This window comes from Eumetopias jubatus, unplaced genomic scaffold, assembly GCF_037043125.1.
Source record: "Eumetopias jubatus isolate StellerSeaLion01/CBP00866 unplaced genomic scaffold, mEumJub1_p1.0 scaffold_15, whole genome shotgun sequence".
Lineage (NCBI taxonomy): Eukaryota > Metazoa > Chordata > Mammalia > Carnivora > Otariidae > Eumetopias > Eumetopias jubatus.
Genome location: NW_028274821.1, coordinates 26,436,922 through 26,450,221, shown reverse-complemented (window position 1 = coordinate 26,450,221; position 13,300 = coordinate 26,436,922). Strand labels below are relative to the sequence as shown.

Sequence of the window (13,300 nt, the reverse complement as noted above, 5' to 3'; positions counted from 1 at the left end):
AATGAATATATTGGTTTGTTCATTGATATCCCATAAGTCCCTTAAGTAATTTTCACTCTTCATTCTTTCTTCTTTTTGTTCCTCTGTTTGGATGAATTCTACTGCCCTTTTGGAGTTCACTGATTCTTTCTTCCATTTGATCTAGTCTGCTATTGAACCCTCTATTGAATTTTTCAGTTCATTATTGTATTCTTCAGTTCTGTGATTTCTCTTCAGTATTTTTTCATATTTTCTCTGACTCTCTGTTAAAATTCTCACTTTGTTCATGCTTTGCTCCTGAATTTGTTGAAAATCTTTATTACCATTATTTTGAACTCTGTATCAGGTATATCACTTATCTGTATTCTTTGAGATCTGTTTCTAGATATTTATCTTGTTCTTTTGTTTGGGATATATTCCTCTGTTTCTTCATTTTCCATTACTCTCTGTTTTGGTTTCTGCACATTAGATAAACTAGCCATCTCTCCCAGTCTTAGCAGAATGCTCTTGTGTAGGAGATGAACTTCATTGATTATTCTGGCTTGAGTTCCTAGTTGTGTCTCAGACTTTTGTGATATCCCAAGCCTCTTTCTTTGTTTTTAGTGGCTCCCAGGAGTTGAGGGTGCTAGGTCATAGTAGTATCTCAAAAAGGAGGATCATAGTCAGCACTTAGATGCAGAGTGATTAGAAGCTGGACCTTCTAGCAGCAGCTAGAAAAGCATGTAGTTTAAACCCCTTCCAGGGAAAAACTGGGAGATGGGTATTTTTGCCTATTCCCTTTGTGCTAGTCTGAGTATATAGCTGTAGGAGGTGCCTCTGTGCCTAAGAACTGTTTCTTTGTTACAGTACATGGGACTCATGAATGCGAGCCCTGTTGGCTGCTAGAGCCAGGCTGTCTGTAGGTCTGTGTCTTCAGTGACAGCCACAAAAGCTGAGGTGTCAGATGTATGTACAACTCCTTTAAGGGTGATATGGGTAACTTGCTTTGAAGTTATTGGAGCACCCTGTGGGGAGAAGGCAGGATATATATCTGCTGGCTTCCCCAGTCTCTGAAGACAATGGCAGCCCACAGTTCCTGCTAAATTAGAAGTCTGGCCCTCAGGCTGCAGCTTTTAAAATATGCAGATGAAACTTTTTCAGTGAAAAACTGGGAGATGGGCAGTGTGCAGAACGCATACACACACTATATATGTACATATGCGTATATGCTTGTGCATGCCAATTAAGACTTGCTTCTTTGTTTATTACAGCCTCGTAGATCCTGTGAGCACAAGTCCTGTTGACCGTCAGAGCTAGGTGTTTTTTCTAACCAACCTTTAATTCACCCATGCTTTCTTTAGCTGAGTCTAATCTGATACAAAATTTATCTTTCTAATTCTTAATTGTATTTAATTAGGAGGATCAGGGGAAAAAAACTCCTTTGGAGCACTGGGCGGTGATTTAAAAATTTTTTGAGAAATGTTGCCCCTGGGGCATAAAGTCCAGTAGCTGGCATTCTGGGGGCCAGTTGGACTTACTTTTGAGCAGACTTTCACTTACTCTCCTGACCCCCATTTCTGTCTTTTGGCCCCAACTGAATAGCCTCTCTGATAAAACTCTTTAGAAAGTCATTTTTCTCTCTCTCTGTAAACTAGGGAATAACCTGAGGAAGGTGATCTGAAGGTCTAACTGCTCTTTATAAAATCTTTTAATCCATTCTCTTTTCAATTGCACCCTGATGATCAGGTTTATCACCCAGATTATTTTAGCTTTCCTCTGACTGTGTAATGCAAATTAGCATTTTCCCCATGGCTTCCCCTGTTGTAAGTACTTGAGCAAAGTAGAGGTTGGCACTCAGGCCCCGTTCATTTTTCATCCATCTGCCTTCATCTTCTAACATTTTGTTAATATCTCTTCTTTGCTATTATTTCCTCTTCAGTGTTCTTTTTCCTGTGGATTATCCATTAAAAGAAAAGTTATTCTTTTACAATCATCTTCGTTGCTCTTGAGATTTCACTGTACTTACCAGAAGTTATAGAACTTCCTTTTCAGTGAAGCCTGTGGTTGAAAATTAATCATATTTTATATTCCCAGAGCATTCATTGGAAATTACCATACATAAATCATTCTAACTTTACTTAATTGTATTTGTTGTATAATAAAAATTTCATCTGATGGAACACTAAGTCTGCATTATATCTTTCCTGGGGGGGGGGTGTTTCTTTTAGGTCAAAGCTGGGAATATCAGTAGCGCTCATTTAAAAGCTTATAGCTATGTAGTATTTTTGTACTTAGTGAAAGTGTTTTTATTTCACCTGTCACCTGAACTATTAAAGAGTCCTCTCAGTCTCATTTAAAGGATTTGAGAACTGATAAAACATTTAACAGTGCTGCTTGTCAGGATATGGTTGGTGGTCACTACATTCAGGATATTAGATATATAGAAGTATTTGAAGTTTGAGTATATTTAAAACATTATAGGAAAGTGAAGTTGAAAAATGCCAAACGCTATCCAATGTTTTATCATAATGAAAACATATGCCCATGTTTAAATGAAGCCTAATGACTGTCTTATAATCAGTGTTTCAGCCTGTTTTCTTTCTTTTTTTTAATTGATATGAAGTTCATACAGCATAAAATCATTTTAAAGTGAATAATTTAATGGTGTTTAATATGTTCACAATATTGTACAACTATCAGTCACCTCTGTCTAGTTCCAAAACTTTTTATAGCACCCCCAAAGAAGACCCTCATACCCATTAAAGTCATTTCAAGCCCCTGACAACCACTCATCTACTTTTTGTCTCTGTGGGTTTACCTGTTCCAGATATTTCATATAAATGGAATCATATGGTGTATGACCTTTTTCGTCTGGCTTCTCTCATTTAGCTTGTTTTCAGGGTTCATCTGTGGTGTAGCACGTGTCAGTACTTAATTTGTGTTTGTGCATACAGCATGGACATTAGAAAATTTGTTGAAATTGTTCTTAATGCAACTAATAAAATAAATAGGACTTAAGCTGGAGAAAACCTTTAAAATATGCTTAGCGTTTGTTCTATTTTTTATTAATACTTTTTAAAAAATCTAATTTGATGTGTTTTGATAGAGTACATTTCTGATAAGGTATAGAGAATGAGTACAGGTCTGTGAATGAGTTAACATCATAATGTTTCTTGGTTAAAGGCTCTGCCTCTGTCACTAGCAATATCAGAGAGACTGGCTGGAAGTTATTGGTAAGGTAGTACAAAGATACTCATTGCTACAGACTGTTAACACTAGAATGAAATATTAGCCTCTGTATTTTCTGTACTTTATTCACGTGAAGCTTGTGTTTCTTTGTAAATATGTAGGAACTTTATCTTCTGAGAAAATTAATATTGTTAAAGAGAAAATTATTTGTGACACTCTCACAGATTAGGAAGGCAGACTATTCAGGAGGACTGCTACGAGGGGTGAATACAGTGAGGCAAGGTGGGGATTTATAGCCAGGGAGTAGAGTGGGGGATTGGTGGGTGGACAATTACTAGCAGGAACCATTACATGTAAGGAAGATTCTGGCTAAACCTACTTGACATAGTTTTTGCTGAAAGCAGGCCAGACTGATGAGATACAGAGAGTGGGGGATTTTGATAAACTGACTCAGCAAAATTCTTACTACAGCTAGACTAAGCAGGAGAGCCCCTGACTGAGGACAGAGCCCAAGGTCAGGGCCTAGTTTGAAAGGAGGACTCAGAAGAGCCTGACTCAAGTTTGGTCAAGGACAGAGTCTGTCAGTATAGATCATTTGTGGCCACATGTTAATGGCAGTATTTACAGCAATGCAGTCAAGGTTACTGTATTAATGTGCTTTATTTTAAATGTACAATTTACCATTTAATCAAGCTAATCCTTAAAAAATCCTTTTTAATGGCTGTGATGCACATGCTTGAGTCTGGTGTGCATTTGTGAGAGTCATTTATTGCAACCATGTAGAAAATTCTTACAGCTATAATTAGATTAGAATATTTTCTAGGCAGATAAATCATGCCATGTAATTGAAGATCATATTACCACTTCTAGTCCACTGGAAATCATAGTTGAAGTGAACCGTTTATGTTTTTGTGCTAAGTCAGTGAAATGCTGTTGTACCTACAAATATAGAGGAGATTAAAATCATCCAGAAAAATAAGTTAGGGATTTAATGTGAACACTTCAGGACCGTAGGCCAGATTTGATTATAATGAAAGCTTTGAAGCTTATCATAAGAGAGAGAAATGATCCTTATCATTGAGCTCCAGATAAGTATGGAGTTAGTAATTGTTAGTCTCAAAGACAGCTGTATAAGGAATTTGATGATTGTAGATATTTGTTAATATTTATAAGCTATATTCTCAGTAGCCTCTTGGAAGAATTAAGTTATTCCTCTCAGTAAGTGCCTATTTGAGACTTCAAAGTAAGAATATGGTATATCAGAATAAGGAAGAATTATTTCTTCAAAGAGGATTCATTCTATCCTCTGGCAGGCTGTGGAGTAGGCAGGTGGTCCCAGTCTGACAAGGGACTGAGCTAGGTGGAGGTGGGTTTGCAAAACTTGTAAAACTTGTTTAGCCTTGGTTCACGCCTCTCCTCTCTGAGTGGTAGCCCTCCAGAGGTCACTGTGGAAGGCCTAGGGCTTCTCCTTTCCTCAGCACCACAAGACTGCCCCAAATTCTGTTGTTTATTTTCTAGTTGGTTTGTTTTGCTGCTTTCTGCTTTGCTGTTCAGCCTCTTGCACTGTGTATTTTAAGAATTTGTCACATGCCTCCGGGAGAGAACTGTTGGGGTCATATCTCTGCAACTCCCTTCTTTCAGGAAACTTGGCAGCTCTGAACTCCAATTTTTGCCTCCAGTCCTTTGAAATTGCTGAAAGTTCTGATGACTTCTCTGCCTCTTAGCAGCTGCCCTTGCCTGGCCTTGAGTTCCTCTGGACTTTGCCCCATGCACCTTTGCTCTTGATTTTGCTTTGTATCCTTTCACTGTAATATACATCATAGCTGTTAATACAACTGTCTGCCGAATCCTGTACATCTTGCTAGCGCATCACTAAACCAGGGGTGGCCCTGGGACCACAAACACGCATGCCCATTTTGAGTTTTTCTTAAGTTTGATTATTATCTCAGATTTTTGTGCTCTACTGAGAATGATCAGAGACAGATGATATTGTGACGCCTTTTCATATTGTGTAAACTGAGGCTCAGAGATGAATTTGACCCAAGGTCATCTTTCTGGTAATTCCCAACAAAACCAGGAATTGTGCCCAGATCTGACTCCAGAATTTCCCTGTGCTTTCATTGTATCTTGTATCTTCCAAGTGACTAAGTAAAATTACTAAAAAGGAATGGTTTCAGCTTTTGAGGCTGTCCTGCATTATTGGGAAACTTAACTCTTTAACCTTTTCATTTTGTATAAGGAATGTTTTTAGATCAATAGTAAAGTCAGTTGGAGTTTAGTGACTGTTTTTTGAAGGCAGCTTAGTTACATTTGTGGTCCAAAAAGGATCAGTAAATTAACAACTTTCTCCCCCCCACCCTGAAATAATCCTATTAGAAATTCTGTACTCTGTGTGTTGGGTATGTACATGTGTAGGAATGTGCAAATACTTATGTATACACTGTGGACAGTTAAGACTGACAAAAAATGTTACTTGTATTTTCTATGGATAATTTTGTTTGCTTTGATATTGAGTAGATGCAACATCTCTTACGAGCTGGGAATCAAATTATATAAATAAAACATTCTGTGATATTTAGGCAGAAAGAGATTTTTCTTTCACATTAGACCTGATATTTCAATACAAGAAAGACATAATCAGCAAGTCACAAATTGCTGCTAATTTGGGCAATGGAATATTTTTCTGTTTGTATATCAATTTCAGAATTTCTCCCCCAGGATATCTTTATTGTGCTGTCTGAAAACAGGTAGGTTAGTTTCAAAATTGTAGAAGAGTATGAGGTTAAGGGAGGATTCTGAGTTACAAGAGGAAGGTAGTATTTTTAGTCCTGTTGGTGTGGGGGCAGCCCATTACCTGGGCTCTTTAGGAACTGATTAACTTTTTTCTTTAACAAGGTAGCTTTATTAATTTCATAATAGCATTTTATATTTGTACAGCTTAAGAATTTACAAATGCTTTCACACTCACTATCTAATTGGAGCCAAACAACTTGTGAGGTAGTGGTGCTGACATTGTTCTCTTGGCTTTTATTCTTGAGAAAAATCAGTGCTTGAAGAAAGTGTGTGACTTGCTCAAGGTCATGCAGCTGGCTAGTGGAAGAAGAGAGGCACAGACCCAGAATTTCTGACTCCATGTCCAGCGTTTTGCTTCTTTCATGCTGGTGTAGGTAACAGAGCTGAAGATCTGCATCTTGGTGTCTCAGATGTCCAGTCAGCGCTAATGCAAGTAGCTGGGCGTGCCTCGAGGGAGACGGTGACTTTCTTAGGTTTAATTTTGCGTATGCTTACTAGTTTAACATAGTGATAGCCAAAACACTTTCGGAATCTGAATGAAGCAGAATTTTTTGTTATCTTTAGAAATCAGTGGGAATTTTGAACCTCTTCTGCATCATAATAACACCATACAGCAGAGAATTTCAACAAATTCATCCTGTGAGAAAGCCATTTGGGTGAAGATTTTGATATTTTTCCTGAAGCAGCATGGGGAAGATTTGGTTTTGGACTAAAATGCTCTTCTCTTTTAGGATGAAATGTTTCTCATTGATTAAAATCCAGAAGAGAAGGATGTTAGGGCAGGTCTACATAGGCCAGCCGTTGGAGAACGAAGCAGAACAGGGCAGCAGGAGTAAACTAACAGGAAGAGAATTAGGGGGACAAGGAAGTTGTGGTGGGAAAAAAGTAATAGTGATAGGAAATAACTAAGTGCTGATTAGAGCTTCTCTTTGTGATTGAATTATTACTTGAATTCCTTTCTGCTGATGTCAAGGGATTAATTATTTTATAACTCTAGAGCAAATTACCTTAAAGTCTTTCTCAGTAACCTGGAGGTTATTGTGAGATATAATGTATATGAAGGCCCTTCCTAAGTTGTACATTGTTCAAAACATATGTTGGAATTATTAATAAAAGTAAAGCTGAATTGCTGTGATTGGTCTTGTGCCTTAAGTTTTTTTACGTAAAGTATAATCAGTGGGGTGGGGTAACATAAAAATCGATGGTCTCGTGGGCCCTGTGGCTTCTCGTGGAGTTCAGCAAATATTCATTTAGGGCCTACAATGTGTGTCGAATACTCTTGGGAGCTGATAAGAGGGATTAATATGCATAAGTCACAGCTCCCGACCTTAACATGCTGCTGAGAAGACAGGCCCACAAATAGATGGTTTTGCCGCCTGGGAGCAGTGATGGGACAGAACACGCAGGGTACAGAGGGGATACAGAGAAAGGGTGCTTAGCCCAAAATGGGCTTCTGGAAAGGAAGAACATCTAAAAATAAGCCTGAGCTGCAGTTTGAAGGAAATATGAGTCGCTGGGAGAAAAAAGGTGGGAAGTATGTCCTAAGCAGATGAAGCAATGTCAGTGAAGGTTTGTGATGTAAAATGTGAAGCAAGAAGTAGTTTAGAGATTGATTGGTAGGACTTGCTTGCTGAGAATTAGGTTTTATGACGCACTGAGTGGATGATGTTGGGACGAGGACAAGCAGAGCAGGCTTGCTAGGGAGTATGGTGAGTTCCGTTGCGAATATACATTTGGGGTATATGTGAGATAGCCATGTGAATCTGCTAGCAAGTGTTTGTGTGCACAGTGGAAGTTCAAGGGTGAGGTCAGGGCTTGAAATTTGGATTTGGAAATGATCAGAATGCAAATTAAAATATGCGAGCTTACTCAAAGAGGGCTTGCATATAAAAGCGTGCCAGGAGAGCATTTTTATAAGCACCTATTTTTGAGGTATACTATGGAGGATGTAGAGCACTTGATCAGCAGTGAGGAGGGACAGAGGGGAATGAGGCACAGCGGAAGAGAGGCGTATTGGAATTTCTACCGGTTAAGTGCAACAGAGAGATCTAGAAACAATGGACTGGAGAGTGGCAACTGGAATACCAGTCAGAAGGCTGCTTTCAGTGGAGTTATGGGGATTGTAATCTTCTGTTCCCGCTCTCTCAGGATTCCTGCAGCTCTTTGACCCTAGGTCTACCCAGCGCTCACCCCCGCCCCCACACGCGCACAGCTTGGCACTGAGGGCCCCTTTGCCATTGCCGGATGGACTCGCTGCATTTCAGTCAGACAGTACACCTTCACGAAGCTGAGGCTAGGAATGTGACTTTGATAGGACCTGCAGAAATAGGCATCAAATATCAGGGTCAGTGAGGGTTCCGGGAATGGAATTAAGAGGGTGAAACCTGTCTATTCCTAGGTATCACGATGGATGATGCCGGAACATGGAGGGGGGTTTATGTCACAGTCAGCATATGAAGGAGCCAAGATCAGGAATTGACAGGCTCAAATTATTTTCTGAACATTCCTTATTATGGGATTTCTTTTAAATTTCCAGGGGCTTTGCCTTCCAGGTTGTGCTTCTTAGACTTAATAAAAGTGCTTATCAGTATCTGACCCCAGCATTGTTCCAAGTCTCCTTGACGTCTAGCAGCTTTTTTTGCTTGATCCTGGGCATTTTTGTTGCTTCAAAATCATTCTTCTGTTTCCTCAACTTAAAAGACTGTTTTTTAGCCTATAAGTCTAGGCTTTTTCTTTAAACCCTTTCTCTTAGTTCATGTTGATTAATGTTCTAGCATTCAGCTGCCCATGTAGAACTAGGTCCTTACTCTGACCTCCATGTAGTTGGCTGGGCTTCCTGCAACTAGTTTACTTTATGCCAGTCTGTTTTCTTTGGTGGTGGTATGGGGTGGGGGTGGAATGCAGGGGTGGGTTGGAATTCTGTGGTCCGTAGATCTCCTGAATGATGCTTGCCCACCCACCCACCACATGGATTTTGTGCTCTTCCTTCCTGTCGGGAGATCCCACGATGCTGCAGGTAACTGCACTGCTTTGGGCATGATGCCTCCTCACTGTGGAGTGAACCTCTACAGTTCTGGTTGGTTTCCCCAGCCCTTGTACCAGTGGAGTGCATGGCTTTTGAGCAAATCTGCCTCCTCCCTTGCATTTCCATGATCATTTCTTCTTGTTTGGACAGTCTCCAGGAAGAAAGTAAACAAGTTTGTCCCCTCACTTCTGTCCTTCCCCTTCCTTTGCTTTAGCTGAAGCCTCCATCTATTCTAAGAGTCTGTTCTAATAGTCCTCCAGGTATGCTGTGATTCACCTGGGACACCCTGAGAATTTGAAACACCAAACTCATGAAGGAGGAATGAAGGAGGAATGAATTATTGTTTTTTAAAAGAAAGAAAGGAAAATGATCATTTTAAAAGGCAAATAATTTTTTCCTTTTAATCTCATTTTTTTCCTAAAGACCTGATAGATTCATGATAAATATTTTAGTTGCATAATTGAAAGCTGTGAAATCATTCTTGTGAGTGTTAGGTAAGTAATAAAGTCTCATGTAGTCCTTCAAGCCACTCAGCGGGTTTATCGGGACTAGTCCATCACAGGGCAAGTGCTGAACTTTTTTTTTTTCATGTTATGTTAGTCACCATACAGTACATCGTTAGTTTTTGATGTAGTGTTCCACGATTCATTGTTTCCATATAACACCCAGTGCTCCATGCAGTACGTGCCCTCCTTAATACCTATCACCAGGCTAACCCATCCCCCCACCCAAGCTCTGAACTTTTTACAAGTTTGCTATATAAATAGATCAAGGTGGTTTTGCAATATATTTTTAATGAGCAAGATAAAAACAATTCTAGGAAAAAGAGATAGTCTTAGTGGATGAGTTTTGCTTTCTCTTTTCAGAATATGAGAACCGTATAATCCATTAACTCGTCTTTCCTGCCTAAACTTGTAGATATCTGAACCAAATTTCATATTCAGCACAGGACTTCTTTCATTCTAGATGCCTAATGACATTTGCCTCCCTGCTCATTTTAACAGTTTATTGTTTCCTTTTTATTTTCTGATTTATAGCTTTTAATTGCATCCATGATGGGAAATCCTTTTTGGAAGCAGGTGGGATATAAACAGACATGCATCTGTGTGAAATTAAGATAGTTTTGGTCACAAAATGGGGACATTGAAATATTTCTGTAGTGTTTCTTTGATAACACTGTGTGTGTGCATGTGCGCACGTGCATGTGTGTAAAATCTCCCAAATGGGGAGAAATCAGAATACTGTGATTTTTTTTTTTTTTTTTGAAGAGGAAAGATGGAAAGGTTGTCTTTATCCCAAACAGCCTACCTAATGAAATATTCAGAAGCACTTAGTGCTTTTAAGCAAATATCTTATTCTGTGTCCCAAGGGCAAGTTATTAATCTGGATGTGGAGCATTCACTTGTTTTTTGTTTTTATTCTTGACCACTGGAAACTGGGAGGAAGAGTGTATGGGCTGTTTTATGGCAAATAATCATTGTATAGACTTAGAATAAGTGGTTTTAGTGTTTAAATACCGCAGTTTCTTATAATGGATGAATTAATAAGATAAAATAAAGCTTATTGAAGTGGTCTGTTCCTTTTTAGTGATTAAGATAGAACTTTTAATCCTGCAAATTGTTGAAGTCCTTGAAAAAAGCAACCTAATAGGGGAGTCTCTTGTTTTTTATAGCTCTCTAATTGTAGGGTATATGTTGACAGCCTTGTCATATAATTAATACTTAGCATTTCACCCTTTATGGTCTCAACTGTTATAAATCTCTTAACTTTTTCATTTGGATAACATTTTTAAAGCTAATCAAAATTTTGAAATCAAAGTTAACCCAGTGTGGTCAAATAACCTTATGTTAGAACCTTGGGATCTAATGAAGTCTCGTGTGCTCTCTGTGCTCTGGCCACAGCCCTACCACTTACGTTTTGGATGAAGATGAGCCTCGATTCCTTGAAGAAGTGGATTACAGTGCAGAAAGTAATGACGACTTAGATACTGAATTGGCGGAAAACGTGGGAGATTATGAACCTTCTGCTCAGGAAGAAGTACTTTCTGACTCTGAATTATCAAGAACATACCTACCTTAAACCTTCTGCCATCTCTTGAAAGTGCAAAAAAGAAAGGAAATATCTTGTTTTTTCTTACACAGGAAGTTTGAGAGAAATGAGTTAATAGCTGACTCAAGAAAGACAAAAAGTAACTTGGGCCTGTTTGGTTTCAAGACAATAAATATGTTATTAATTCATGATAAAATTGGCACTTGTTTTATTTTAGATATTCAGTGCACTTGATATGGCATTGAATGATCAAATATTGGATTTTTTTTTAAACCTGAGTATCATTGCATGAATTTTTATCTTCTTATGGTTATATCCTGCATCAAATGGGTACATTTTGAAGTGTGTGAGAATATAAAATCTGAATCTAGAGTTGTTGAAAACAAATACATATGTACATGGATTTCTCTAGCTGTGACTGTGTAGGGTGGGTAGATATTGAAGATAAGACTGTGCTTCAGAATCATGTTAACTGTGGACTTGTGACTGAAATAACCCAGAGTTTGCTTTGAAAGCGTTACATTCTCCACTTACCAAATTAAACAAACAAATAAAAGCTATATTAAATGTTGAATTCATTTTGTCATCCTTTTTAACCAGCTCAGATTATTTGGTTTATAGAATCTTTGTGAGAATATTATAAAAATCCAACATCCAAACACATTGATAAAAATTTGTAAAACAAAAAAAAGTGCTGAATTTACTAGTTCTGAGTTTTTTATGGTATAGGTATACCTGTCGTAAAAGATATATTATAACCACTCTTTTCTCTAAAACGGTGTCTCTTGGTTGCATCTAAACTGTTTATCACGATAGTTTGTTCAGCTTGAAAAATGCAGTGAGGATATGATCTCGTGTTAAATGTGTATCTGTATATTAAGCGTATTTAGCATTTCCTGAGTTTTGTGATGCTATTAGACGCATTGACCCTGGCATCTGTGTCTAGATGACCACAGTGACTGTAAGCCATTTCTTGCACTGTCATCTCTCTGGTTTAAGCTGCCCTGCTGCGGGAACGACTTTGTCTTCAAATAGAATAAAACTGGTTCAGCGGCTTTGGATAAGTGCCCTACAAACTAAGTTTCTGTTGTAATAAAACAAATCCAAAAGAGATACCTCATTAACAGATTCTTGCCAGGACTCTGGTGCTTCTGTTTGGGTACATTATCTTTGCTTATTCCTGATTAGAATTTTTTAAATCTTTTTTTTTAAACCTATAATAATGGAAAAGAAATGATAAAATGTATTTCAGATTTTTGCATTTTTCCAAACCAGTGATTTTCACCGTATCATTTGAGACAGTTTCTCCATAGTGTAGCTTATTTTTGATGTCTTAGGAGCTATGTTTAAAAACATAGTATGGGGCAATTGATAGAGTTCTTTTTCTCTTGGTAGCCTAATTCTTATTAATCTAGAAAATAAAGACTAGATTGTGAGGATTTGACAATCCTCTTAGTGTGTGGTGAGCTAATTTGGGAAAGATCAGGATACTTTAAAATATTATTAAATAATTTAATTCATAAAGTTATTTATTTTTATTTATATATTTCTTATATAAAATAATTACACATTTAATTATGATTTTTTCAGAGAGTGGATTATGGAGCCACTGTAAATTTTTCCTGATTCTTATAAAACTAGAAATTAAAACACAAAGTATCCATGTATGAGAAGCAATTACAGTTACTGTAGTGCGCAGATAACTCAAAATTTCAATTTATTATGTTGGCAGTGTAAAAATCCCTTATTGTGTGCTATTACAATATTTCATATTGATGACGTACATCTTTTAGTATATGTTACAAACCTGAACTTTATTAAATCATTATTCACAAGGTTGAAGAGAAAGTCTTTTATGGTTAGGAAATGATTTTTTCTTTAATAAATAGCTTTGGAGAAATAAGAATTTCAAACCCTAACTTTCTGAATTAGTGGGTAAAAGTAAGTATCATTGGCTATTAGTGGCTAAAATTGCCCTAAATTTTATCTCTGTGGCTATTTCTTTTCAGGATTTTCAAAGAATGAGATGCCTTCAGTGCCATAGCCCTGGAAAAGTAATGTGTAGCTGACAAACTGAGTTTAATGATAGAGCTTAGATTGATTTAATTTGCCTTGTGTTAGGAACTGTGAATTTCTTAAAAGTGGTTTTGGTCCGATCCAGTGGTTCTCGTACTGTGTTGTGTGCATCAGAATAACCTGGAGGACTTGCTTCCCAAATCAGAGATTGCTGATACGATGTGGCTCTGGGCGGGGCCCCAAATGTGCATTTCTTAAAAATTGTCAGGT

General features: G+C 37.8%; 1 protein-coding gene across 2 annotated transcripts in view; it reads left to right on the top strand.

Annotated features, from left to right (window-relative positions):
* Positions 1-11,588, top strand: part of AGTPBP1 (ATP/GTP binding carboxypeptidase 1) — a 158,104-nt gene extending 146,516 nt beyond the window's left edge. For both annotated transcript variants that reach the window (XM_028122253.2, XM_028122254.2), the window contains exon 26: positions 10,867-11,588. In XM_028122253.2, the coding sequence (XP_027978054.1) occupies positions 10,867-11,044 (178 nt within the window). In that variant the 3' untranslated portion in view covers positions 11,045-11,588. The remainder of the gene's footprint in view (positions 1-10,866) is intronic.
* Positions 11,589-13,300: the final 1,712 nt, after the last annotated feature.